The 24,191-nt window shown below is 53.6% G+C and overlaps 1 protein-coding gene across 1 annotated transcript; it reads right to left on the reverse strand.

Annotated features, from left to right (window-relative positions):
• Window positions 1-6,928: 6,928 nt before the first annotated feature.
• MMAB (metabolism of cobalamin associated B) lies at window positions 6,929-24,130 on the reverse strand. The gene is made up of 9 exons (XM_081283715.1): window positions 23,965-24,130; window positions 22,178-22,239; window positions 17,513-17,606; window positions 14,877-14,934; window positions 13,547-13,619; window positions 13,249-13,346; window positions 12,934-12,998; window positions 10,827-10,886; window positions 6,929-9,093 (listed from the first exon to the last, which is right to left on the reverse strand). The coding sequence occupies exons 1-9, from the start codon at window positions 24,078-24,080 to the stop codon at window positions 8,985-8,987; spliced, it is 735 nt and encodes a 244-aa protein (XP_081139841.1). The 5' UTR covers window positions 24,081-24,130; the 3' UTR covers window positions 6,929-8,984.
• Between the last annotated feature and the right edge of the window lie 61 nt (window positions 24,131-24,191).

Below are 24,191 nucleotides of genomic sequence, written 5' to 3' on the forward strand. Positions count from 1 at the left end.
TGAGTTGCTTGGGGCCTCACTAAGTTGCTGAGGCTGGCTTTGAACTCACGATCCTCCTGCCTCAGCCTCCGAAGTTTCTGGGATGACAGGCCTGCACCACTGCACCCGTCCGGGGTTTCTTTGGTGGTCTTTGACTGGAGGGCATTATAAACTGTAAACCCAAAAATGTCCCCCTGGAAAAAAGTCCCCCAAAATGCTGCCACCTCAAGGGAAGCACCCTAGGGGCGGTGTCAAAGCAGCCAGAGGGAGGCAGCTTCTGGAATGGCTACCCAGGGAGGAGACTGAGAGGGCAGAGGCTGGATGGAGGTGCGGGGGGGGGGGTGCAGCGGGGGACAGCACGCCATGTCCCAGTGGCTCGAGTCTTGGATTTGCATGCTTTCCTGTAGAGTGTGACTCAGATATTGAATTATGATGGTGAGCTCATCAGGCGCCTCATTAATTAGTCAGATCTATAAGTGTTTGGCTCTCAGAGATCGATGGCCCTGATGTGGCACCTCAGACCGCTGAGAAATTGCTCTGTTGCTAGTTGGCGCTTTTGGGGAGCCTCGGGCTGGGAGGGCCATTTTTAGGGGTGAGCTTGGAGGGCAGTCTGGAGTACCCCGCGTCTCCCTCGGGAGTCTCCCCTCCCTCAAAATCAGTAGGGCTTTGCTGAAATGTCGAGAGCTCGCCACTTACTCCAGTTCCTCCCTCCGAGGCCGTGGCAGGCATTACCACTGGGTCACCAGCCTCCCTCCTGTGACATCAGGCCCAGCCTGGGGCTTTTTCAGTTGGAATCGGTGTCTCTTTCCTTCCTGGGATAAGCCCTTCCCTGCTCCCAGCAGAACAGAAGAGACAGGAAGCTGGGGGGGGGGGGGGGCGGTTAAATCTATTTTTTTTTTCTTTTTAGTTCTACATGATGGTAGAATGCATTTTTGACATATCATATGTACCTAGAGTCTAACTTCCTGTTCTTGTGGTTGCACAGGATGTGGAGTTTCCCAGGTCATGTGTTCATATATGAACATGGAAAGTTATGTTCGATTCATTCTGTTGTCTTTCCTATTCCCATCTCCCCTCCTTTCCCCCCATCCCCCTCTGTCCCAATCCCGTGAACCTCCCATCTTCCCTTTCTTCCTCACTATTGTGGGTCAGCATCCACATGTCAGAAAGAACATTTGGCCTTTGGTTTTTTGGACTTGGGTTGTTTCACTTAGCATGATAGTCTTCCGTTCCATTCATTTACCAGCAAATGCCATAATTCCATTTTTCTTTATGGCTGAGTAATATTCCACTGTGTATAAATACCACGTTTTCTTCATCTCTTCATCGGTTGAAGGGCACCTAGGTTGATTCCATTGCTTAAATATTGTGAATTAAGCTTCTATGAACGTTGTTGTGACCGTGTCACTTTAGTATGCTGATTTTAAGTCCTTTGGGTACATGCCAAGGAGTGAAATAACTGGGTCATAGGAAGCTGGATTTTGATAGAGAAGCCCGGCTGGAGTGCTGGTTCTGCCACATGCTGATTGCAGCACGTTGGGCCCATAGTCTGCCTTCAGGGTGCCTCTGTGTCTGGGGACCTCATGATGACCCTGCAGGATGAAAGTCCACGTCAGAATTAATAGGACAGTTTGCCGCCTACTCTCAAGCCACGGGTGGGTGGAGGAGCGCCGCCCACAGAAGGCGGAGGGCGGGGCGGGCACTGCGCAGTTTGCCGAGAAGCTGGTGTGACCGCTCCCTGGGGCTCCTCCAGGGTCATTTCCCTTCCCTCCTCTGTTGCCCTGGGGTGGAGGCCAGGTGCCAGCTGTCTCCCTTGCAGCGGGCACAGAGCTGCTCTCCAGCCTTCCAACTTTGGACAGTCAGTCCCCTGGCTCTGGCTCCTGGAGGGTCCCCCGTCCATTGGGCAGAGGTGGGGAGCCTGGGGGACTCTATCTTCCAGGGGCTCCTCTTATGTCTCCAGTCATCCCAGGGAGGACGATGAAGGACTTACCTGTGTAATAAACACTTACTTGTGTTTATTACACAGGTAAGTCCTTCTCAAATCTAACCTAATTTCATAGTAGAAAACTTAAAAACTTCAGAAAAACTGAAACAGGCTAAAATCCCCCATAGTCACATCCCTTAGAGGTGAGTGTCGTTAACATCTGGAAAGGACCCTGGAGATGTTTCTGTGTTTCCATATTTCTCTCCCAGGATCTGGATGATGCTTAGATCATTTGTCACCGTTCTTCTGCACTTCAGGGCTGGGGCCACTCTCCCATAGCGTCACCTGCCGGCACCACCGTCTCCAGTGGCTGCTGATGTTTCCTTGTCCTTATTCAGGGCTTTCCTTCATGAATTCTCCCGCACATTTCTGGGTCTTTCAGTCATGTTGCCAAATCGCCCTCCCGGGCTCGGTGCCCGTCTCCGTCCCACTCAACCAGACGCGAGGGCCCGCGATTCTGTCTCCCCGGAGTCATCAGGTGGAGAGCCGCAGGCTCAGACCTCTCTCCTGCTGCTGGGGTCCTGCATCTGGACCCGAGGCCATGGAAATCAAGTTCCTCTCCCCCTCCCCAACTCTGAATGTCAGTGGCCTGGCTGGGGCAGGCCACCTGGACGGGTCACCCGCAGCCCCACCCTCGTGCCTCCCACGGCCCGACAGGCTGTCACTCCTGCAGGCCCCGTGGTGGGACACCAGCTCTGAGTTATGGTGACGCTCATTCCCCCGTACAGCTCCCACGGAGTTGACAGATGTCCCACGTCTGAGGCAGTCATGCGGCAAGAGGCTTTGGGGCCGATCCTTCCCGTTTCGACAGTGGGTAATGGAGGCTAAGCCATAAATTTTATAAACAAGAATAAACGACCCTTAGCAACATATGTCTGCCCGACCCTTCCAAGGTGATCGCAAATACAGGCCCCTGCCAGCCGGGGAGGGACGTGGGCAGTGCAGATGGCCAGCGATGGCGGCCCACGACCGGGCCTTGGGAGCAGCCGCTGGGAGCTGTTTGGTGGGGCTGGTCGGGACAGGTCACCTTGTGCCCCCAGCGTCCTGAACCAGCCGGATGTCTTTGTGCTGTTTATTCAGGCAGCTCCCAGGGTGCCCTCACCCCCTCGCCACCAGGAACTGGCACTTGCTTCTCATCTCTCCACCAGGCCCTCCTGGCACTGGGGGTCTCTCCTGGTCCCCAAGTTTGGCCTCTTTCTTGCTGTGTGGCAATAGCCAAAGTGCCATGTCTCTGTGCCTCAGATTCTGAATTTGGGACACAAAGATGCTGATGTCCACTTGAGGGGGCTGTCGTGGGGAGGACGTGCCGGGGGATGGCTGTCAGGGTTTGCTGTGGTCGGGGGGTTAAAAGCTCTGTGTGTCAGAAGAGCTCCAAAACTGCCACTGGTCTACGATGACATCGTCACAACCATTGTCATCACCCAGTGGATATGTGGCTTTGGGAAAGCCTCAGTTTCCCTGCCCCTCAAAGGAAGGATGATTGTACATGGCCATGCAGAACTCTGAGGAATAAGACACATAACCCAGCTCTGCCAGGGGTGGCCGTGTGACCCTGTGGTCCCAACTGCTGGGGAGGCTGAGGCTGGAGGATCGATGGAGCCCAAGGGTTGATGGCCAGCCTGGGCAGCATAGCAATGCCACAACTTAAAAAATGAAGAAGGAGAGGAAGGGGAGAGGAAGAAAAGGGAGGGGAGGGAGAGGAGGAGGAGGAGGAGGAGGAGGAGGAGGAGGGAGAGGAGGAGGGGGAGGAGGAGGAGGGAGAGGAGGAGGAGGGGAGGAGGAGGGAGAGGAGGAGGAGGGGAGGAGGAGGGGAGGAGGAGGGAGAGGAGGAGGAGGGAGAGGAGGAGGAGGGGAGGAGGAGGGAGAGGAGGAGGAGGAGGAGGAGGGAGAGGAGGAGGAGGGAGAGGAGGAGGAGGGGAGGAGGAGGGAGAGGAGGAGGAGGGAGGAGGAGAAGGGGAGGAGGAGGGGGAGGAGGAGGAGGGAGAGGAGGAGGGAGAGGAAGAGGGAGAGGAGGAGGAGGAGGAGGGAGAGGAGGAGAGAGGAGGAGGGAGAGGAGGAGAGAGGAGGAGGAGGGAAAGGAGGAGAAGAAAGAGGAGGAGGGAGAGGAGAAGGAAAAGGAGGAGGGAGAGGAAGAGGAGGAGGGAGAGGAGGGGGGTCTGGAATGAGCTGCAGTTGGTGAATGAACGTCGTGTCTGAAAGTACCGGGCACTGACTCAAAGGCTGGCTGTCCTCGAGGAAATCCAACCAACCATGGGGTGTGACGTCCTCGATCAGATACTTGGACATAATCAGGGCTCAATCTGAGGTTATTACTGATATTTACCTATCAAGTTCCTCTCTTCAGGCCTCAGTTTCTCCGTCCATTAAATGGGGGCAGCGTTGCTCAGAAAAGTGTAAGACACAACTCAACGCCAATAGCTTTCTAATTTTTTTGAGCTGCTACCTTGTGCCAGACCCATGGACTTATTTCCTGAACCTTTGGAGGTGGACAATTTTAAAATAATTTTTTTAGGTGTCAATGGGCCTTTATTTTATTTATTTATTGGTGGTGCTGAGAATCAAACCCAGGGCTAGGCAACATGCTAGGCAAGCACTCTGCCACTGAGCCCCAAACCCAGCCCTGGAAGTTGACGTCATCATTCCCGAGTGTAGAAGATGGGTGGCCAACGAGTTGCTCCAGGTGACCCATGGAAGGGGCCAAGTGGACTCTGTGACCATCAGTGCTAATGTCTGCCAGGGAGCTGCTAAGTCCTGGTAAATACTACCTCATTAAATTCTCGCAGTGATCCCTGGGTGACGGTGGATGCCATCATTCTTGTTCTACAGGTGGAGAGACAAGTGAGGAAGACGGAGTGCCTGGCCCAGAATCATGGAACTAGGACGAGGCCAAGCGGGTCGCTCGCTGCCCCCACAGTTCTGCAAGCGTCAGAGGTCTCTCCCTGCCGGGCCCAAGTGCTCCTCTTCTCACCCTTCAGGGCTGGGCTCCGTCAGTCCCTCCAGGAGGCTGCTGGAGAAGGCGGCCCATGAATCTCCACCAAGTTCCTGAAGAGGGTGTCGCGGGCTGTTTCACTGTTTGTTTTGGAGACAGGGTCTTGCTGTGTTGTCCAGTTTGGGGTCAAATCCTGGGGTCAAGAGATTCTCCTGCCTCAGCTTCCCAAGCAGCCAGGACTACAGGCAAGTGCCACCATGCTCCCATGGCCTGGGTTACTTTACCTGGGGACTCCAGGAATGGGTATGAAAATGTGCGAGCATGTGTGTGCTTCTATCTAGGGAGAGTGTGAGGGAGTTTTGTTGGAATTCAAAAGGTGACAAACAGCCAGGCCGGATGGTGCATACCTGTCATCCCAGTAGCCCAGGAGGCTGAGGCAGGAGGATTGTGAGTTCAGAGCCAGCCTCAGCAACAGTGAGGCTCTAAGCAACTCAGTGAGACCCTGTCTCTAAATAAAATACAAAATAGGGCTGGGGGTGGGGCTCAGTGGTCGAGTGCCCTGAGTTCAATCCCTGGTAGTCCCCCATCCAAAAAAAGGTGACACATGAATGACAACTTTGGAAACTCTGATTCTGAGGAGCGGATGGAACACAAGGGACATCCCCTGCATTCCTGGTCCCCAGCCTGCCCATCCCTTGCTCTCCTTGGCCTGAAGTACCATCTTCCGCGAGGGGCTGTCAGAGAAGAAAAGCAACAGATCAAAGCACGGGCAGCAACACTCCCACCGGACGGTGAAGGGGACTCGCTTCCTTGGCTGATCAAGACAGGACAGCGAGGGCCCTCTATTGCCAGCGAGATGCTCAGGTCCCCGTCATGGGGGAGGGACGAGCCACAAATCCTTCCAGGCCCAGATTTATGTAGCGTTCCTGTGGAATTTATTATACAAGGAATTTTATTCAATTAAACTTGAAATGGGTCTGGATCCTTAAAGGTTCAGTAGTGATCGCTGGGACAGAGCGATCATAAAACTGGAGGGGCTGTCGGGAGGTGTCGGGAGGAGGCGAGGGTGACATTGCAACGGACGAGGGATTCGGAGCTGGGGACGTTTGTCATGGGGAAGTGTTACAAGTTGGGGCTGTGGAAATCACTCAGTGAAGAGCGCACATTAACAATGGCCATGAAATATCAGTTAAGGGAAACCAGGCTGAGCGATGGGACAGCAGGATCTATTAGCACCTGGCCCTGCTCACTGCAGCCCAGGGCGTGATGAAGGGGACTGTCAAGGGGCGGCCGGCAGGAGCAAGGCGCCGGGCTGGGGGGCTCGACACCGTGTCCAAGGCTGGCTCTCGGAGCCTGTCCCCCACCTGCCAAACAGAGCCCCTAGATTGCCTCCCTCGGGGGGCAGTGAGGCTCAGGAGACCGCAGGGGTGGGGCACTCGCTGGGGGCTCAGCACGTGGCAGACCCTCTGCCAGGTTGGCTGGCGTCCTTGTTCCTCTCCAGAATGATACCAGGTTCCAGGGAGCTTGGCTGGATGTGGCAGGGTGGGCGAGGCACTTTTTGGGGTGCACACTATGGGAGCACGAAGACACTTGGTGATCAAGGTGAGTTTTCATGCAATTCGTATATACATAAATTATATATATATGTGTATATTTTTTTTTCTGTATTGGGGGTTGAACCTGCAGGCGCTCTATCACTGAGCTGCAGCCCCAGCCCTGATTCTTACTTTGAGACAGGGTCTCGCTAAGTTGCCAAGGCTGGCCTTGAACTTGCCTTTGTCCCTCGGCTTCCCGAGTTGTGGGGACTACGTGTGTGCCACCCTTGCTGCCCATCCCTTGCTCTTCCTCCTCCCCACCCTCCTGATTATTTTTGCCAGCGAGGCAGGTGCATTGGGCTCCACGGGGTCCCTATGTGGCTGACGGGGTGCCCCTCTGGAGCCTTGGGCAGAGAGTGAGGTCCAGACTTCAAAATATACGAAAACCCCCGATACCTCTGGTATTGCCGTCTGACTTGACTTTGGGCTGGAGGATGAAGGCAAGCTTGACCACTGAGCCACATCCTCAGTCCTTCTTTATTTAGACACAGGGTCTCACTAAATCGCCTAGGACCTCACTAAATCGCTGAGGCTGGCTTTGAACTCGAGATCCTCCTGCTCGACCTCCAGAGCCGCTGGGATGACAGACGTGCACCACCATGCCCAGTGAGTACTGCCATTCTAAATAAAACAAGCTGCTGTGTCACAACCCCCTGCTACCCTGTGAGGTGGCGGCCAGCCAAGGTTGCCGATTGTGCGCTAACACGTTGGGAAACCTGGGCTGGATGTCTTGACTATGAACGTTTACTAACTTTTCCCACTTGATTTGAAATCTGGGAGGCTATTTTGATGAGTGTACTCAGTGGGACACATTTTTCCTTCTGCCGGGGCTCCTCCGTGGCTTTGGAAGGCCCCCCCGTTTTCAAACAGCCCACTCTCTGGGTCACCCAAGCCAGCCTGCTGCTCCCCCTGGGCTGGGGACACAGACTGAACTGCCTGCGTGTCCCTGGCTGGTCTCCCAGGGAAAGGTCTGCTGATGGAAGGGAAGATGGGGCCAGAGGCGGGGCCTGGGAACCTGAGGTAAGATCTCCCTTTGAGGTGTCTGGCGAATTCCCAGGTCATTATTCCAGAACGTCCTAGGCCCTGGGCACTCCTCGGTCCTTCACCCTGGCCAGCAGCGTGGGTTGTTGCTTCATCAAGTACAGCGTGCCCCTTCCTGGTGGATCTGGCGCTGTGATGGCCGCAGGGCGTGCAGGTGGCACAGCAGTTGGGGGCGCTTCCAGCTTCCAGTCTTGTTGGCACAGCCGGCACCCACCTCTGCACAGCCCATTCTAACCAGGGGGTGGGGTGGCACTGGATGTGGCCGCCTCCTGGAGACAGTGTTTCTCGCTCCTGGGCACCTGGACCTCACTCTCTGCCCAAGGCTCCAGAGGGGCACCCCGTCAGCCACAGAGGGACCCAGCGGCGCCCAATGCACCTGCCTCGCTGGCAAAGTGAGCAGAGGGTGGGGGAGGTGGACGCGTGCCCGTGGCTGGCAGCCATGTTGCCCACTTGCTGGAGTGACCAGCCGCCCGGGCCTCAGCAGGAGCTTGAGGAAGGACCGGTTGCGGGACCAGCTCACCAGGCACCTCAGCCCGGCCGCTCCTGCCCTTCTGGAAGTCACTTCCTGCGATGAGCAGCGTGACATCCTCAGGTTCTCACGGCTGCCTCTCCCCTTTTAAATATCCCTTTTCCCGAGGACACAGCTGGCACTGGAGGTGTCATCTCATAGCAGGAGGGGAGCGGTGACGCACGCGATGACACCCGGCCTGGCACGGATCTCAGAGCACAGAGCAGGCCTCGCAGTCTCCCTGGCCTCGGGCTGGCCCGGCCTGAAGGTCTCGTTTCCTTAAGCTGAACGGTGCCACCTCGCCCTTGGCACTCGGCCCCTGGCAGGAAGGGGTGTCTCTATGTGATGCGGCATCGCTCCCCCAGGGCCTCCTCCCCACTATGGAGGGTCTCTGAGCTGCACCCCACACTCAGTTCACGGAGGGTGGCGTTTCTGAAGCCACACCTGTCAATTTGCAGCTGTCCTTCCCCCACACGGTGGCAGTGATGGGTGGCTCAGAGGTGAACTAAACTTCCAAATCCAGCCTGCTGTCCCCTTTATAAATGTGACATTTAAAGCCCCGTTGGTGCAGGTAAATCATGATTACACTTCCAAGGGCCTCTGGTGCCACTGCAGATCCTTGAACACTGCAGCTGGAGCGGGAGGCTGGCCCGGCTGCGCTCGCTGTCCCCGCTCCCTGTCCCCCTCACACCCGCACACACGTGGCTCAAGCCTCCCACTTTTATTCTTTTTCCCACGTGGCCCCTCCTCTTTGCAGCTGTCCTTGACCTTTCTGAGACCCAGGACGCCCTGGGGACGCAGGGGCAGAAATCTCAGGGGCCGTGGTCCTTCGAGGGAGGTGGCAGGGGCTGTGAGGCAAAGACCTCATGACGAGCTCCTCAGGAACCAGGACACTGGAAAGCAAGCTGCCCCGTCACCACAGGGACCCACAACCCCTGCTGTGGCATTTCAAGGAGCCTGGGTCTCCGTCCGATGGGCCGTTCTCCTGTATATCTTCTCCTGGTTCCCCTCCTTCATGGCTGCGTATCTGGCCACCGTGAAGAGGTAGTCGCTGAGTCTGCGGGGACAGAGGAGCAGAGAGGAAGAGAAACGGGGTCAGTGCCGATGGGCCTTCCTCTGCGGCCTACGAGGAGGAGCCATGAAGCCCCGGGAGCACTGTGTGTGGGGACGGCATGTGCCCAGCCCTCTTGGGTCAGACGGGTGGCACTGAGGTCAGCTTCTGTGACAGCCAGGGGCCCAACTTTGGTACCAGGGTGGGGCAGTTCCTGCCAGACCTGCTGTTGACCTGCCCTGACCCCACGGGCGGGAACTCTGGACCACCCTTTGGGTTGGTTCATGCACTTTGAGTAACCAGGACTGCTACTTCCCAAACTGGAGGGTGCACGGATCACCCGGGGACCGTGTGACATGCAGATCCCCATTCTGGAGGGGGATTCTGCAGGTGGAGTCCTGGTCAGCAACACCACACTTTGAGAAGGGAGGGTTCTTGACCTTGGTAGTAGGACATTCTGGATCATTCCTTGAGGTCAGGTGGTCCTAGGCATCGTAGGGTATCAGCAGCCTCAGTTTCTACCCACTAGATGCTAGTAGCACCCCAACACCCAGCTGTGACAACTGAAGGTGTCTCCAGAACCATGATGTCCTGGGAAGCACTGGCCTGGAGTGTTCTAGTGACCAGGGCACAGCCTCTCTCCTTCCTTTGCCCGAGCAGTGGTGGCCTCCGGGCAGGGGGCCTTCTGTAGGGAAACTGGTGGAGAGCATGCAGGACGGGACGCTATGCCTGCCGTGAGGTGCTTCCTCGGGTCCATCTAGGCTGTCCCTGTCAGCCGCTGCCACGCCAAGCCCTCCCCCTCCCTGAGATCAGCGCCACAGAACCTCCCTGACCATGCCCAGCCCCTGGGCCCGCCCCCCCACTCCTGGTGGCCCACTGCTGGCTCTTTGGGGACAGTAGGGAGACTGCTCTGGGTACTGCCCCCTCCTATAACTCCTGGAGGGCAGTGACGTGCTGTTTCTTGTTGGCTCCGTAGCATCTGCCCGGGGAGGAGCTGCCTGGCCCCATGCCACTGCAGACCTTAGGGGCTCGGGGGGTGGGGGTCTGCAAAGGTGGGATGGAGCTGCTGGTCGGGGGTCTGCACCTCCCAGGAGGAAGGAGCTGGTCAGGAGCCACCCGAGCCCAGGCCACGACCCAGTGAGAGGGGAGTCCACTCAGGAGCCACGCCTGCTATGCAGTCACTGACAGCACGGCTGGGACAGCTTCTGGGGTGCTGCCCTGGGCTCTGGCCTCGCCCCTGCTCGTGCCACTCAGTGAATCCAGTGGAGCAGGCTTCAGGCTGCTGAGGCAGAGGGAGTCCTCCCTGGGTCACTGGGTCTTGCACCAGGGCTCCTGAGCTGGGCCGGGCCTGCCTCTCTGCTGCCCTGGAGTGTCTGGGAAGGGAGACTGGCTGGTCTCTGTCAGATGCCTGGTGAGGACTCCCCTGACCACCTGGCCTCCAGGAGCCGCTGGCTTCCAGTCTGTCCCTCTGTGCTTATTGGTTTCCGCTCTTTTTTACAGTGGTCTCTTCCAACCAGATCTCAACCTCGCCAAGGACAGGGACAATGTCTGTCTCCTCCGCAGCTGCTCCCAACACTGGCACCGTGCCTGGCATGCAGCAGACACCCACAAACATGAGCAGAGGGGTGGGTGAGTGAGCACGGCCCCTGCAGGGCTCCGCAGACCCGAACCACTGGGGTGCTGTCCCACAAACGTGCCTAGAGTCAGAGCAGAGACCCGCCCCCACCCTGCGCAAGTACCTGTTTAAGAACTTGGCCACATTGGCATCCGCCTCTCCCATCTGGACAAGAGGCACCACGCTGAGAAGAGAAAACACAGTCACGCCATGCTGCAGGACCCAGCACACCCAGGGACCTGGAGCCTCTCCCAAACAGCTCTTCCCAGATGTCCCTGGTCGACTTCAGTCTGTACAAACTTCGCCAGCACCAGAGGTGGAAACTGTCCCCGTCCCTGGTGGGCTTAATAGGTCATTCAATCCCCTTTCCTTGGACACATCAGATAGGGCCTGGCCAAGGAGGGATGGAACACAGAGCAGAGGTTGGTGGGATAGCTGCCCTGCATCCCAGTGCACTGGTTTTGGGGCGACAGGGCCCAGGTCTGGGCCCCTAACTGGATAGGATGGAGTAGCCACCCCAGCCTTCCAAGGGAAAAGCTAACCCTTAATCCCCAAGGGGCTGCCAGTTCTAAACTACGGCTTGGAGAAACTTCATGGGAAAGAAAAGACCGAAGCCAACCAAGCTCCGGGTTCTCCATGATTCTGAGTTCCCAGGGTCCACACCAGTCTGTGTGGACATTTCAGACAGTGGCCTGCAATCTGCTAAGCACTGAGAAGGTGCAGGGCCCTGCCAGGCCCCTCATACATATTGCTGCTGCTGCAGGACCCTTGCTGGGCGGCACTGTCCCCAGACCCAGTCTCGGGGTTCTTGCCCCCATCTAAGGTCACACAACTGGCTGATGGTCCAGGCAGGAAGTGGGTCCAGCCTGCCCCGGGGGGGGGAGGGGCGCCTCCCACTCAGCATGGAGGTTCTTTATCAGAAGTGTCCCAGCCACTGTCCCCCCCCGCCCCCGATGGTCGGCTGCTCATGGCTACAGCAGTGGCCGCCTGCCTCTGGGACCTGCCATCTGCTCAGCCCTCCCCTCATTGGGCCTCTGGGCAGTTTCTGACTTCTTGCTGCTATGAGCTCTACTGATGTACGTGACTTTGAACAAATGACATTTTTTGCTTTTTTATTTTTGTTTAATACTTATGAGGATTGAACCCAGGGGTGTCAAATCCCCAACCCTTTATTTATTTAACTTTTATTTTTAATTAATTTCTTCTGTGCTTGGGATTGAACTCAAGGGGACTTCAGTGCTGAACTACATCCCCAGCCCTTTTAATTAATTAATTAATTTGGAGACAGGGTCCTCCTAAGTTGCCCAGGCTGGCGTTGAGCTAACTGTTCTCCTGCCTCAGCCTCCCGAGTCCCTGGGATGACAGGTATGTGCCCCTGGGCCTAGCATATTTTTTGCTTTTGAAGCTAAAACTTTCTGTTGCCCAGGATCCCTTTGCCTGTCTTGGACCAAGAGCCTTTCATGAAGGACAAAGCTCTTGTGGTATGGGGTCATGGAGAGCTCAGGGTTTGGCTGGACAGACCTGGGCTGAACTACACTCTGCACTCTGCAGGGACCACTGGGTGACCCTAGTCATGATGTCACCTCTCTAAGCCCATTTCCTGGCTCCTATAAAGAGGGGCTGCCATGTATTTCAGGGCTTTAATGAGGAACCCATGAGATTATGAGCAGAGCGCCTGGCCCACAGGTGCTTGTACCTGGGGGACCTGTCTTTCTGTTCTCCAGGTGGGTGGCAGTCGGGCTGAGGAGGGGTGTGACTGGGCACTTCCAAGACCTTGAAAAGGCTGTTGGTGGCTTTCCATTCTGAGTGGGGGAAAGGCCCCGGCAGCTGGTGGCTGGGTTATGACCACTTCTACCCAGGGACCCCGCAGCCAGGCAGCCCCCACACCCTCCTTCTCTCTATGAGCTCAAGGAGTCCTTTATGCCACTCTTTCAAGTAGCCGGGACCCACCACTGGCTTCTTCTTGCTCTCAGGAGAAAGGCAGGCCCCTCTGGCCCACGGGTAGTGAGCCCTTGGTTTCTCTGCCTCTGTCTCCCCTCTGCAGGTGGGCTCTGAGGACGGGGCTCGGGGCTGGCCTGCCCTGGCCCGCTGACAAAGTCTCCAGGAGCAGAGCTGCCTCTGGACAGGACGCCACACCTGCCTCCTGCCTGCCGTGAAGGCCCCTCCCCGGAGCTCACCCTCTCAGCCAGGTGGTGGGGGGCCCTTACCATCTGTCAGCTGGGGGGGCTTACCGTCTCTCAGCTCGGCGGCACACAGCCCGACAGAAATGCAGAGCAGAGCTGCTCTTGCCTCCCGACTGAAAGGAGAAAGTGGGTGTTGGCTGGGCAGGTGTTCGGCCTGGGGGGCTCTACTGGGCACTCCTGGAGACCCACCTCCATCGGGCACAGGGCTGGGGAGGGTTCAGAGAGGACTGGAGGGGCCTGGGGCTGGAGAACAGCTTCTGTCACTATTAAAGGCTACTGAGGGGGACGTGGAAAGGCCGTGTCTTTTCTCAGTACTCCTGGTCCGCAGCCCCCCCCACTGGGTGGAGGCCGCCCAATACCTACTGGCAAGATGAAGGCCGTGAGCGGGGGCAGCTGGCGGGAGTACTTGTCGATCCACTGCTCCAGCTCCAGGGTGGGCCCCGCCTCGAAGGCTGTGTGTCCTGAGGGTCGCAGAGCAGGAGGAACAGCTATGACGCCTCGGCCCTCAAAGCAACACCCCGAGTCCCTTCCGCCTGCCTGGCCTCAGACTGTAGCCACCCTCAGGAACAACCTCCCTCTGGGGGCCACGGGGCTCCAAGGCCGACTGTTGTGGCCCTGGGCTCCCAAGAGACCCCGCCCGCCTGGCAGGTGGGAGAGTTACTTAAGTGAGCCTCCCTGGCCGAGGAGCGTGGGGTGGCCAGGGCGGAGCCGACGTCCTGCAGCACGCACTGGATCTGGGGAGAAGAGGAGGGGAAGATGTACTCGTGAGGCTGGCCAGAAGTGACAGAGCCACACGCAGGGGTGCCACCTGGCCACAGAGTGTGGGACTGTCGGGCTCTCAATGAGGTGACACTTAAGGGCAAACCGTCAGAACCTGCACATGACCTCGTGGTGGGCCGCTCGCCCTGTGGAGGGGACCTGTGAGGCTGTTTCAGAGTCTGTGGAAGGACAAGGCCCAGTGTCCAGCGGTGAGCAGGGAGCGCCCCCATGGAGATCAAGAGGAACCTTCTGGCTCTGTCCTTGGCTTCCGTGCACCTGTGTCCTTGTGAGAGCTGCTGCTCCTCTCTGGCTGACTGTTCTGGTTTCCTGACTGGGTGGGCCGCTGCAGCCCAATGTATACAGGATGCTGCAGAGATGGTCAGCTAGGCCCACGGGGCCTCTGGAGCAGGAGGCCTATCTGCTCCCTGGAGCCCATGCCTGGGCTGTCTACCCTCAGGGGACATGTAGATGGAAACCTTGGGCACACCTGGAGCTGCTGTCCCCATCTCTGTGTTTGACATTCACTCTGGGAGTCAGAGACCCCAATTTTCCTCTTCAAGGGACTGGGGATTAAACTCAGGGGTTCTCTATTACTGAGTTGGACCCCAACCCTGTCCCCCTACCAATTTATTTTGAGATAGGGTCTCACTAAGTTGCTCAGGCTGGCCTCAAATTTGTGATCCTCCTACCTTAGCCTCCAGGCTATCTGGGTCACAGTCATGTGCCACCCCACGCGACCTGCTCCTTCTTAAGGAACATTCAGAAAAGCTAGTGAGCAGGAGCCCAGCTGGGCTCACTGCTGCAGGGTGTCCCCAAGCTGTGGCACTTCATCACGGGTTTCTCAGCCTGGGGGTTACTGCCTTTTGGGACTGGGTCACCCTTTATAGAGGGAACAGACGGGTGCACCGTAGGATACTGAGCTGCGCTCCTGGTCTGTCCCAACACGATGCCAGCAGCGGCCCCACCCCCAGATGTGGCATCACAAATGCCTCTGAGCATTGCCAAATGCCCCCCGGGGCAGAGCTGCAGCCGGAGAGGCTGCTGCCCTTTGTCCTCTGTCCTGCCCGAGGAGGAGGGTCATCTCCACATGTCCCCTTTTCACAGATGGGGAAACCGAGGCATGCAGACAGGAGTGACCGGCCCCAGAGGCATGAAAGGGGAGCAGGAGCAGAGGAGGAAGTCAGTTATGGCCGCCGGGCTGCCCCGACCTGGGGCGAGAGGACGGCACTTACTTTCTGAAGCTCTTCGGCAAACGTGTGGCCCTTTTCTTCAATTAATTCCATAGCAAACCTGTGAGGAAACAAACAAAAAGGATGTGGCTCTAGGGCAGGGCTGCGCCAACGGCGACCCAGGTGGAGGCCATCTGCTGGTTCAGCCGCAGCCCAGGGCCGTGTCTCCTGCTGACACCAGGAGTGTCCTTGCCTCTTCTCACACTCGTTTTCCCAGTGATTCCCTTTTGAGCACCTGCCCTGGCAGAGTCCTGGGGACTTGGTGAGGAACAGAAGGTGACACAGGCCTGTCCTGCAGTGGGGGGACTTTAGTTGGGGACCATTCTACCAAATGGGAAGCTGCAGGCCGAGGTCAGTGCGGAGGGTGATGAGGGAGGCTCAGCTGGCCTCAGCCAGGGCGCAGGAGGGCTTCCAGGGCAGCTGGAGGGGGACTCTGGGGGCTGAGGGAGGTGGGATGGGGGGGGCTGCCCAGTTGCTGGTCAAGATGCTGCCCCTGGCCTCCTCTGCACCCCACGCTCTCTTGTACCCCTCAGTGTCCCGGAGGGGACCGGGATGCACTGGGAGGAGGAGAGGCGGGAAGGCAGGGGGCTCAGAGGCGTGAGCAGTTCCGGGAACTGGTGATCATGCCAGAGACTAGCAGGAGGGGGAGCCTGAAGGGGCAGGGGAGGGGGAGGGCGCCCCCACTCTGCAGAGTGCTGGATTCCAGGCAAGGAGTGAGGCAGGAGCCCAGGGCCACCAGGCGCCACCCAGCTAGAGCGCAGGCTCCTGCGTGCCCTCAGACCCCTGCACCCCTCTCCAGCCTCCTGCTGCCACCTCCCACGGGCTGGACCCCAGAAATCCAGGAAACCAGGGAGCTGGTCACCAGTCACCAGTCAAAAGGCCCGCTGCCCAGGTACAGAAAGGAAAGAGGAGGTGGACAATGATACAGAAGGAGAACAAAAATGACCCGCGCGCCTGCCCAGCCATCGCCAATCAGCATGAAATGAGCACAGAATTCGGCCAGGCACTGCCAGTGCCAGGAGATGGCTGCCAGCAGGGCTCCTCCGGTGCTGGTCCCCTGCCGCGTCCCACCGCAGGCAGCGCCCCGTTGGCGTCTGTGGCCTCCTGGAGGCAGGGTTGAGGCTGTTTGCAGTGTCTGACACACGGAGGTGCCCGGTCAATATCTGACAAAGGACCCCAGACTTTGTCAGGGTTCTAGACTGACCTCTTGCCCCACATCGGTTGGAAGATGCTGCTCACTGATTGGCTAATTTTTTTTTTAACATACCAGGGATTGAACCCAGGGCACTCGACCACTGAGCCACACCCCTAGCCCTATTTTGCATTTTATTTAGAGACAGGGTCTCACTGAGTTGCTCAGGGCCTTGCTAAATTGCTGAGGCTGGCTTTGAACTCACAGTCCTCCTGCCTCAGCCTCCAGAGCCCCTGGGATGACAGGAATGTGCCACTGCACCCAGGTCATTTGCTAATTCTGAATGGCCAATGTTAGGACCCATCCTGCCTCCACTGTGCCCACTTCACCCTGTCTCCCCAGCCCCACAGACAGGGTTTTGCCTTCTCTGCCTTGCTGGAAGACTATCACCCCTGACGTTATCTGCCTTGAAAATCTCACCTCGTCTGCACATCGCTGAGAAATGGTAGCCATGAACACATAAGTTATCATGATAATGATAATAGCTAAGCAGGGCACTGTCCTAGGGAGGAAACATGGAATTATCTCACTTAATCGCATAAGTACACAGTGAGATGGATACGATCACTACAACCATTTGACAGAGCAGTAACTGAGGCTCAGAGAGGCCAGGGGTCTGACTGAAGTCACACAGCTACCTGGCAGTGGTACTAAATTTGAACCCAGGTCTGCCTGGTTCCCGTGCCCCTATCACTGCAGAGCCATGTCAGATCTGGAAACCAGCACTCGAGATCTTGTGTTCACACTGTTCACAGCCTTGAGCATGGGGGGCTGTGCTATGATTCTCAGCAGGTGCTGCCCCTCCCACCCCACCCATGCCAGGCACATCCACAGGAATGGCTCTGGGACGTCTAAGATTCAGTGTGAGCTTCACCAGGACTCCTCTTCCCTCTGCCCTCATGACTGGTAGGGTCTCAGACAGATGCTGTCCTGCCCTCCTGGGTCCCCTAGTCAAGGCACGTGGAGCAGAGACAGCCAACCCATGACATGGGCTTGAGGTACGAGCCGAAAATATAACTTTGGTTTCTAAGCTCTGAGGTTTGGGGGACAGCGTGGCCTGGCGGATCCCAACTAATTCTTCACGTCAACCTTCTAAACACTGGCTGTTTCACAATTATCACTCATGAACGGGATGGCACTTGGCACACCGCCCATCAGACTAACTTGTCTCTGTCTCTTCAGAGACACAGCTCAGTGGTGCAGCGCTCACCTGAGCAGTGAGGGATCCAGGCAGGGATGGAGGGAAAGGCAGCTGCACACGGTGACCATCGAGACAAGCAGGAGCAAGCAGGGCCAGGAAGGAGGGTGTCTGCAGCCCGGCACCTTGAGGGGCTGACCAGCCTACGCGCCCAGCTCAGGCAGGCTCAAGTGCAGACACTTCCACGGTAGTGGCCTTCACTCTCCCCCCATTCAGACCCGACCTCAGGGCCAGTCTCACCTCCCTTACCCAATGGCTGAACTTAATTCATCTGTAGTTCCCACGGCTTCAAAGACCTGGTCATCTTTGGGTCTCCTTTCTCCTGTGAAGGTGCTAGAAAACCCTGTGGAAAAAACATACAGCCGCCCAAATTAAGGGCTCCCCCCACTTGCTGTGTTCTGTTTGTGTGTTTGTTGCAGTGGTGGGGATCAAACCCAGGGTCTGTGCACACTAGACAATGCTCTACCACTGAACCTCACCACCAGCCCGAAGGTGTTCAAAACGAAGTGCAAGAGACACAGAAAAACGCTGACCCAGGGGCTGGGGTTGTGGCTCAGGGGTAGAGCACTTGCCTAGCTTGTGTGAGGCACTGGGTTCAATTCTCAGCTCTGCATATAAATAAATGAATAAAATAAAGGTCCATCAATGTCTAAAAAAAAATTTTTAAAAAAGAAAGAAAAGGGGCTGGAGATGTGGCTCAAGCGGTAGCACGCTCGCCTGGCATGCGTGCGGCCCGGGTTCGATCCTCAGCACCACATACCAACAAAGATGTTGTGTCCCCTGAGAACTAAAAAAAAATAAATAAATATTTAGAAAAAAAAAAAGGAAAGAAAAACACAGACCCAGGTGTGGAGGCGCATGCCTGTAATCCCAGCAATCTCCTGTAATCCCAGGAGGCTGAGGTAGGAGGATAGCAGGTTCAAGGCCAAGTTCAGCAACTTAGTGAGGCCCTAAGCAACTTAGCAAGACCCTGACCCAAAATAAAAAAATAAAATAAAAAGGGCTGGAATACAGTTCAGTGATAAAGCACCCCAGGTTCAATCCCCGGTACCTAAATAAACAAAAAAATAAAATAAGAAGGAAGGAAGGAAGGAAGGAAGGAAGGAAGGAAGGAAGGAGGGAGGGAGGGAGGGAGGGAGGGAGGGAAAGAAAAGAAAAGAAAAGAAAAGAAAAGAAAGAAAGAAAAGAACTGAAACCAGAAGCACACAAGTTCATGAATTGCTATTAACTAAATATACCTCTGTGATCAGCATCCAGTTCAAGGACAAAACTTGACTAGTGCCCTAGAAGAGCCCTGCCACCACTTTCAGCCACCACTCCTAGGGTGACAGCAAGGCTCTCTTCCTCCCTGGTATGCTTCTAAACTTTAAAAGCATGTACTAAGCAGCCTGTTAATAAGAAAACCATTTCAGACATATTACATGTCCAGCTCACAGGAAATCAAAGTCCCCTGCACCTCTGCCTGGGCCATGGTCCCTGCCTGGGCCATGGTCCCTGCCTGGCAACACTGGCCTGGCACTCATAGGCAGGTTGGCTGCTCTGCTGAACACAAATGACTTCACAGAATGCTATCGGATGGTCCACCATGACTGTGACAGATCAGGACCAAAATGAAAGAGGCGACAGCTGGGCAATTCCACAATGTAAATACCAAACACCCTCTTTCCTGTTGTGAGTGATCGCTGCATCTGTATCCCCTCTTCCTCTCTCCCGCGTTCTAGGGAAAAATTAAAATACCCAATGACGTGATCAACCCTGCTTTCCGACAGCGTCCCATCCAGAGCAGAGCCCCACTTCCCTGAACCCTCCCCCACGCCACCTATCACAAGCCCAGCCCTATGAGTCCTTTCCACACCCTCCTTAAAAAATATATTTATATGTGAATACGTATGTACATATATACACATAGACGTTGAGTTGTAGATGGACAATACCTTTATTTTATTAATTTAGTGTTTTAACGTGGTGCTGAGGATCGAACCCAGTGCCTCCCGGTGCCAGGCAAGTGCTCTGCCTCTGAGCCCCAGCCCCGCGCCCTCCACCATTCTTTTATGGAGTCGTCTCAGAGTCCCATGCTGGGCCACCTCCTTCCTGCTAAGGAGCCAACTGCCCTGTATCTCACTGCTGGTGGTCCCTGGAGGTCCTTGGCTGGCAGTCATTGACACTACCACCTGACCCTTGTCATCCCTGGGTACGTTTCTTTTTGTTTTGGTGGTGGTAATACACGCTTAACGTGAACTTCACCATTTTGGTCTTTCTTTTAGTCTATAGTTCAATGGCGTTAAGTATATCCTAGGTGTATGTGTATACTTTTAAGTATAGATCCAAAAAACAATGTGATCTGCATGGTTTTAAACTTCAGGAAATGGTATCATTCTGATAGGTATATTTTTTTCCAAACCTAGGTAGATCTACCACTGAGCTGTCTGCCTCTCCCCAACCCCAAACATGTTTTCATCACTTGACATACCTTGGGGGTTTTCATTTCACATCACATTTTTGTGATATGATTCAGATCTGTCACATATTTTTTTTTTAACTGGGAATTAAACCCAGGGACACTTAACTACTGAGCCACAACCCCAGTCCTTTTTGTGATTTTTTTTAAGGATTTTTTTTTATTGGTTGTTCACAACATTACAAAGCTCTTGACATATCATATTTCATACATTAGATTGAAGTGGGTTATGAACTCCCAATTTTACCCCAAATGCAGATTGCAGAATCACGTCGGTTACACATCCACATTTTTACATACTGCCATATTAATGACTGTTGTATTCTGCTACCTTTCCTATCCCCTACTATCCCCCCTCCCCTTCCCTCACATCTTCTCTCTCTACCCCATCTACTGTAATTCATTTCTCTCCTTGTTAATTTTCCCATTCCCCTCACAACCTCTTATATGTAATTTTGTATAGCAATGAGGGTCTCCCTTCATTTCCATGCAATTTCCCTTTTCTCTCTCTTTCCCTCCCATCTCATGTCTCTGTTTAAAGTTAATCTTTTCTTCCTGCTCTTCCTCCCTACTCTGTTCATAGTTGCTCTCATTATATCAAAGAAGACATTTGGTATTTGTTTTTTAGGGATTGGCTAGCTTCACTAAGCATAATCTGCTCTAGTGCCATCCATTTCCCTGCAAATTCTATGATTTTGTCATTTTTTACTGCTGCATAGTACTCCATTGTGTATAGATGCCACATTTTTTTTATCCATTCATCTATTGAAGGGCATCTGGGTTGGTTCTACAGTCTAGCTATTGTGAATTGTGCTGCTATGAACATCGATGTGGCAGTATCCCTGTAGCATGCTCTTTTAAGGTCTTCAGGGAATAGTCCAAGAAGGGCAATAGCAGGGTCAAATGGTGGTTCCATTCCCAGCTTTCCCAGGAATCTCCATACTGCTTTCCAAATTGGCCGCACCAATTTGCAGTCCCACCAACAATGTACAAGTGTACCCTTTTCCCCACATCCTCGCCAGCACTTGTTGTTTGATTTCATAGTGGCTGCCAATCTTACTGGAGTGAGATGGTATCTTAGGGTGGTTTTGATTTGCATTTCTCTGACTGCTAGAGATGGTGAGCATTTTTTCATGTACTTGTTGATTGATTGTATATCCTCCTCTGAGAAGTGTCTGTTCAGGTCCTTGGCCCATTTGTTGATTGGGTTATTTGTTATCTTATTGTCTAATTTTTTGAGTTCTTTGTATACTCTGGATATTAGGGCTCTATCTGAAGTGTGAGGAGTAAAAATTTGTTCCCAGGATGTAGGCTCCCTATTTACCTCTCTTATTGTTTCTCTTGCTGAGAAAAAACTTTTTAGTTTAAGTAAGTCCCATTTGTTGATTCTTGTTATTAACTCTTGTGCTATGGGTGTCCTATTAAGGAATTTGGAGCCCGACCCCACAATATGTAGATCGGAGCCAACTTTTTCTTCTATCAGACGCAGAGTCTCTGATTTGATATCAAGCTCCTTGATCCATTTTGAGTTAACTTTTGTGCATGGCGAGAGAAAGGGATTCAGTTTCATTTTACTAGAACTAATAAATGAATTCAGCAAAGTGGCAGGATATAAAATCAACACGCATAAATCAAAGGCATTTCTGTATATCAGCGACAAAACTTCTGAAACGGAAATGAGGAAAAACACTCCATTCACAATATCCTCAAAAAAAATAAAATACTTGGGAATCAACCTAACAAAAGAGGTGAAAGATTTATACAATGAAAACTACAGAACCCTAAAGAGAGAAGTAGAAGAAGATCTTAGAAGATGGAAAAATATACCCTGTTCATGGATAGGCAGAACTAACATTATCAAAATGGCGATATTACCAAAAGTTCTCTATAGGTTTAATGCGATACCAATCAAAATCCCAACAGCATTTCTTGTAGAAATAGATAAAGCAATCATGAAATTCATATGGAAAAATAAAAGACCCAGAATAGCAAAAGCAATTCTAAGCAGGAAGTGTGAATCAGGCGGTATAACAATACCAGATTTCAAACTATATTACAAAGCAACAGTGACAAAAACAGCATGGTACTGGTACCAAAACAGGCGGGTGGACCAATGGTATAGAATAGAGGACACAGAGACTAATCCACAGAGTTACAACTATCTTATATTTGATAAAGGGGCTAAAAGCATGCAATGGAGGAAGGATAGCATCTTTTTGTGATTTTATTTAGAGACAGGGTCTCGCTGAGTTGCTTAGGGCCTTGATAAGTTGCTGAGGCTGGCTTTGAACTCATGATCCTCCTGCCTCAGCCTCCTGAGCTGCTGAGATTATAGGCATGGGTCTCAGCACCCAGCCCGTCACATACTTTTTAATGGCTACAAAGAGGTTAGAAGAACTTTGAAAAGAGGTCAGCTGTATGTCTTTTGTTGCATTTTTCACTGGTCTTCACCCTACCTTTGTCTCCTGTCTTGGTGTAAATCTTGGGGGTCTTGGGGCTCTTCGATGGAGGCTGTAGCCTAATGAGAAACAGACACCAAGAGGTCATGAGTGAGAGATCTTATACAGAGGGGCACCTCTGTGGGTCCCAGCTTTCTGCCTGCAACCTCAGCAGTAGCCCTTACCCCCACCCCACCTTTTGGGTGGCAATATCTTGTTGACCTCTGTCCCCCCTATTCTTTCTACTTCAAGTCCTTTGTGAACCAGCTCTGTACCTTGCCCACAGGTGTCTGGAGATGATGTAATGCATTGCTCAATGGAGATGTTCAATGAATATCTGCTGAAAGAACTGATTGACTAATCCCCCCATAGCTCCTGTACCACAGTTTTGGGGCATTCTCTCCTGGATTTATCCTAAAATCCTCTAGTAACCCCAAAGGTAAACACGATCTGTTACCTTCATTTTACTATTGAGAAAACTGTAGCTCACAGTGAGACTCATTTTCCTAAGGAGGAAGAGGCAGAGGTTGGGATTCACCTCCAAGACTGTCCTACTCCAGGGCCCAAACTGTTACCTCTAGCCTCCCCAAACTCTTACTTTCTACCACTAAGTCAGGGCCTCCTAGAGGGAAAGAAAACTGGGCCACTTCCATTCCACAAGGCTTCAGGTACACTCAGAAATGAAGTATTAGTAAAACAGGATTTGAAAATAAGCATTTTCACTTTTTTTTTTTAAGAACAACAGCCTTTTATTTTTATTTTAAGTATTTATTTTTTAGTTTTAGGTGGACACAATATCTTTATTTTATATTTATATGGTGCTGAGGATCGAACCTAGTGCCTCATGCATGCTAGGCAAGCGCTCTACCACTGAGCCACAACCCCAACCTCTTCAGTCTTTTTTTAATTATTGGCAGTGCTGGAGACTAAACCCAGGTCCTCATGCATACTAGGCAAATGTTCTACTACTGATCTACATCCCTAGGATTCCCCCAAACTAACATTTTCAAATAGCAACATAAAACTTAAAGATAGCTTGGGGTTGGGGCTTAGCAGTAGCGCACTTGCCTGGCATGTGTGAAGTACTGAGTTCGTTTCTCAGCACCGCGTATAAATAAATAAAATAAAAAAAGGTCTATCAACAACTAAAAAAAATAAAAAATAAAATTTAAAAATAAAATTTACGGGCTGGGGATGTGGCTGAAGCAGTAGCACGCTCGCCTGGCATGCGTGGGACCCGGGTTCGATCCTCAGCACCACATACCAACAAAGATGTTGTGTCCGCCGAGAACTAAAAAAATAAATATTAAAAATTCTCTCTCTCTCTCTCTCTCTCTCTCTCTCCTCTCTCACTCTCTCTTTAAAAAAAAAAAATTTACATAGCTCAAAATTAAAATGTGACATTATATGGTTATTCAAAAGTTATATTACTGAACCTATAAAATATATTAACCCATTATTAATTCGTGGTATTTTACAGGTTCTGAGGCTGGGCTGGTCTTGGGGAGCGGTGCAAATTTCAGAGCACATGATGAGTGTCATCTCGAGATAATGTCAGTGTGTCTGTATAAACTGCTTTGGAGACAGGTCAAAATCCGACTGTGGGTCCTCCTGGCCCACAAGGGACATGGCCTGCCCTGACTGATGACAGCTGGGCTGCATTAAAATCTGGCAAAGAAATCCTGGCTTCCACGTTGCTCACGGTGACGTCAGTACACTGGGGACGTCATGTTGACGTACCCAAGGTGACGACATCACGATGCACTCTGCAGGTGTTCGAGTTACCCATCCAGCCCGACACTCACCTGTCCCCGTCTTCCACGCCCTGAGGGCCGCGACTCTGAAAACGGGGACATAGCAGCTTGCTAGCGCCGAGGCACCCGCGAAGGCCAAAGCGGCCTCCCCGGACCCACACAGCCATGCCCTGGGCCGCTAGTCGGGAGCTGACCCAGCCAGGCCACCGTCCAGGCCCGGGGGATGACTCCACCCACAGCCGCCGCGCCACCGCTCAGATGCCGTTTCCCATTGGTTC

Source organism: Spermophilus citellus (genome assembly GCF_964194105.1).
Source record: "Spermophilus citellus genome assembly, chromosome: 3".
NCBI classification, from domain to species: Eukaryota; Metazoa; Chordata; class Mammalia; order Rodentia; family Sciuridae; genus Spermophilus; species Spermophilus citellus.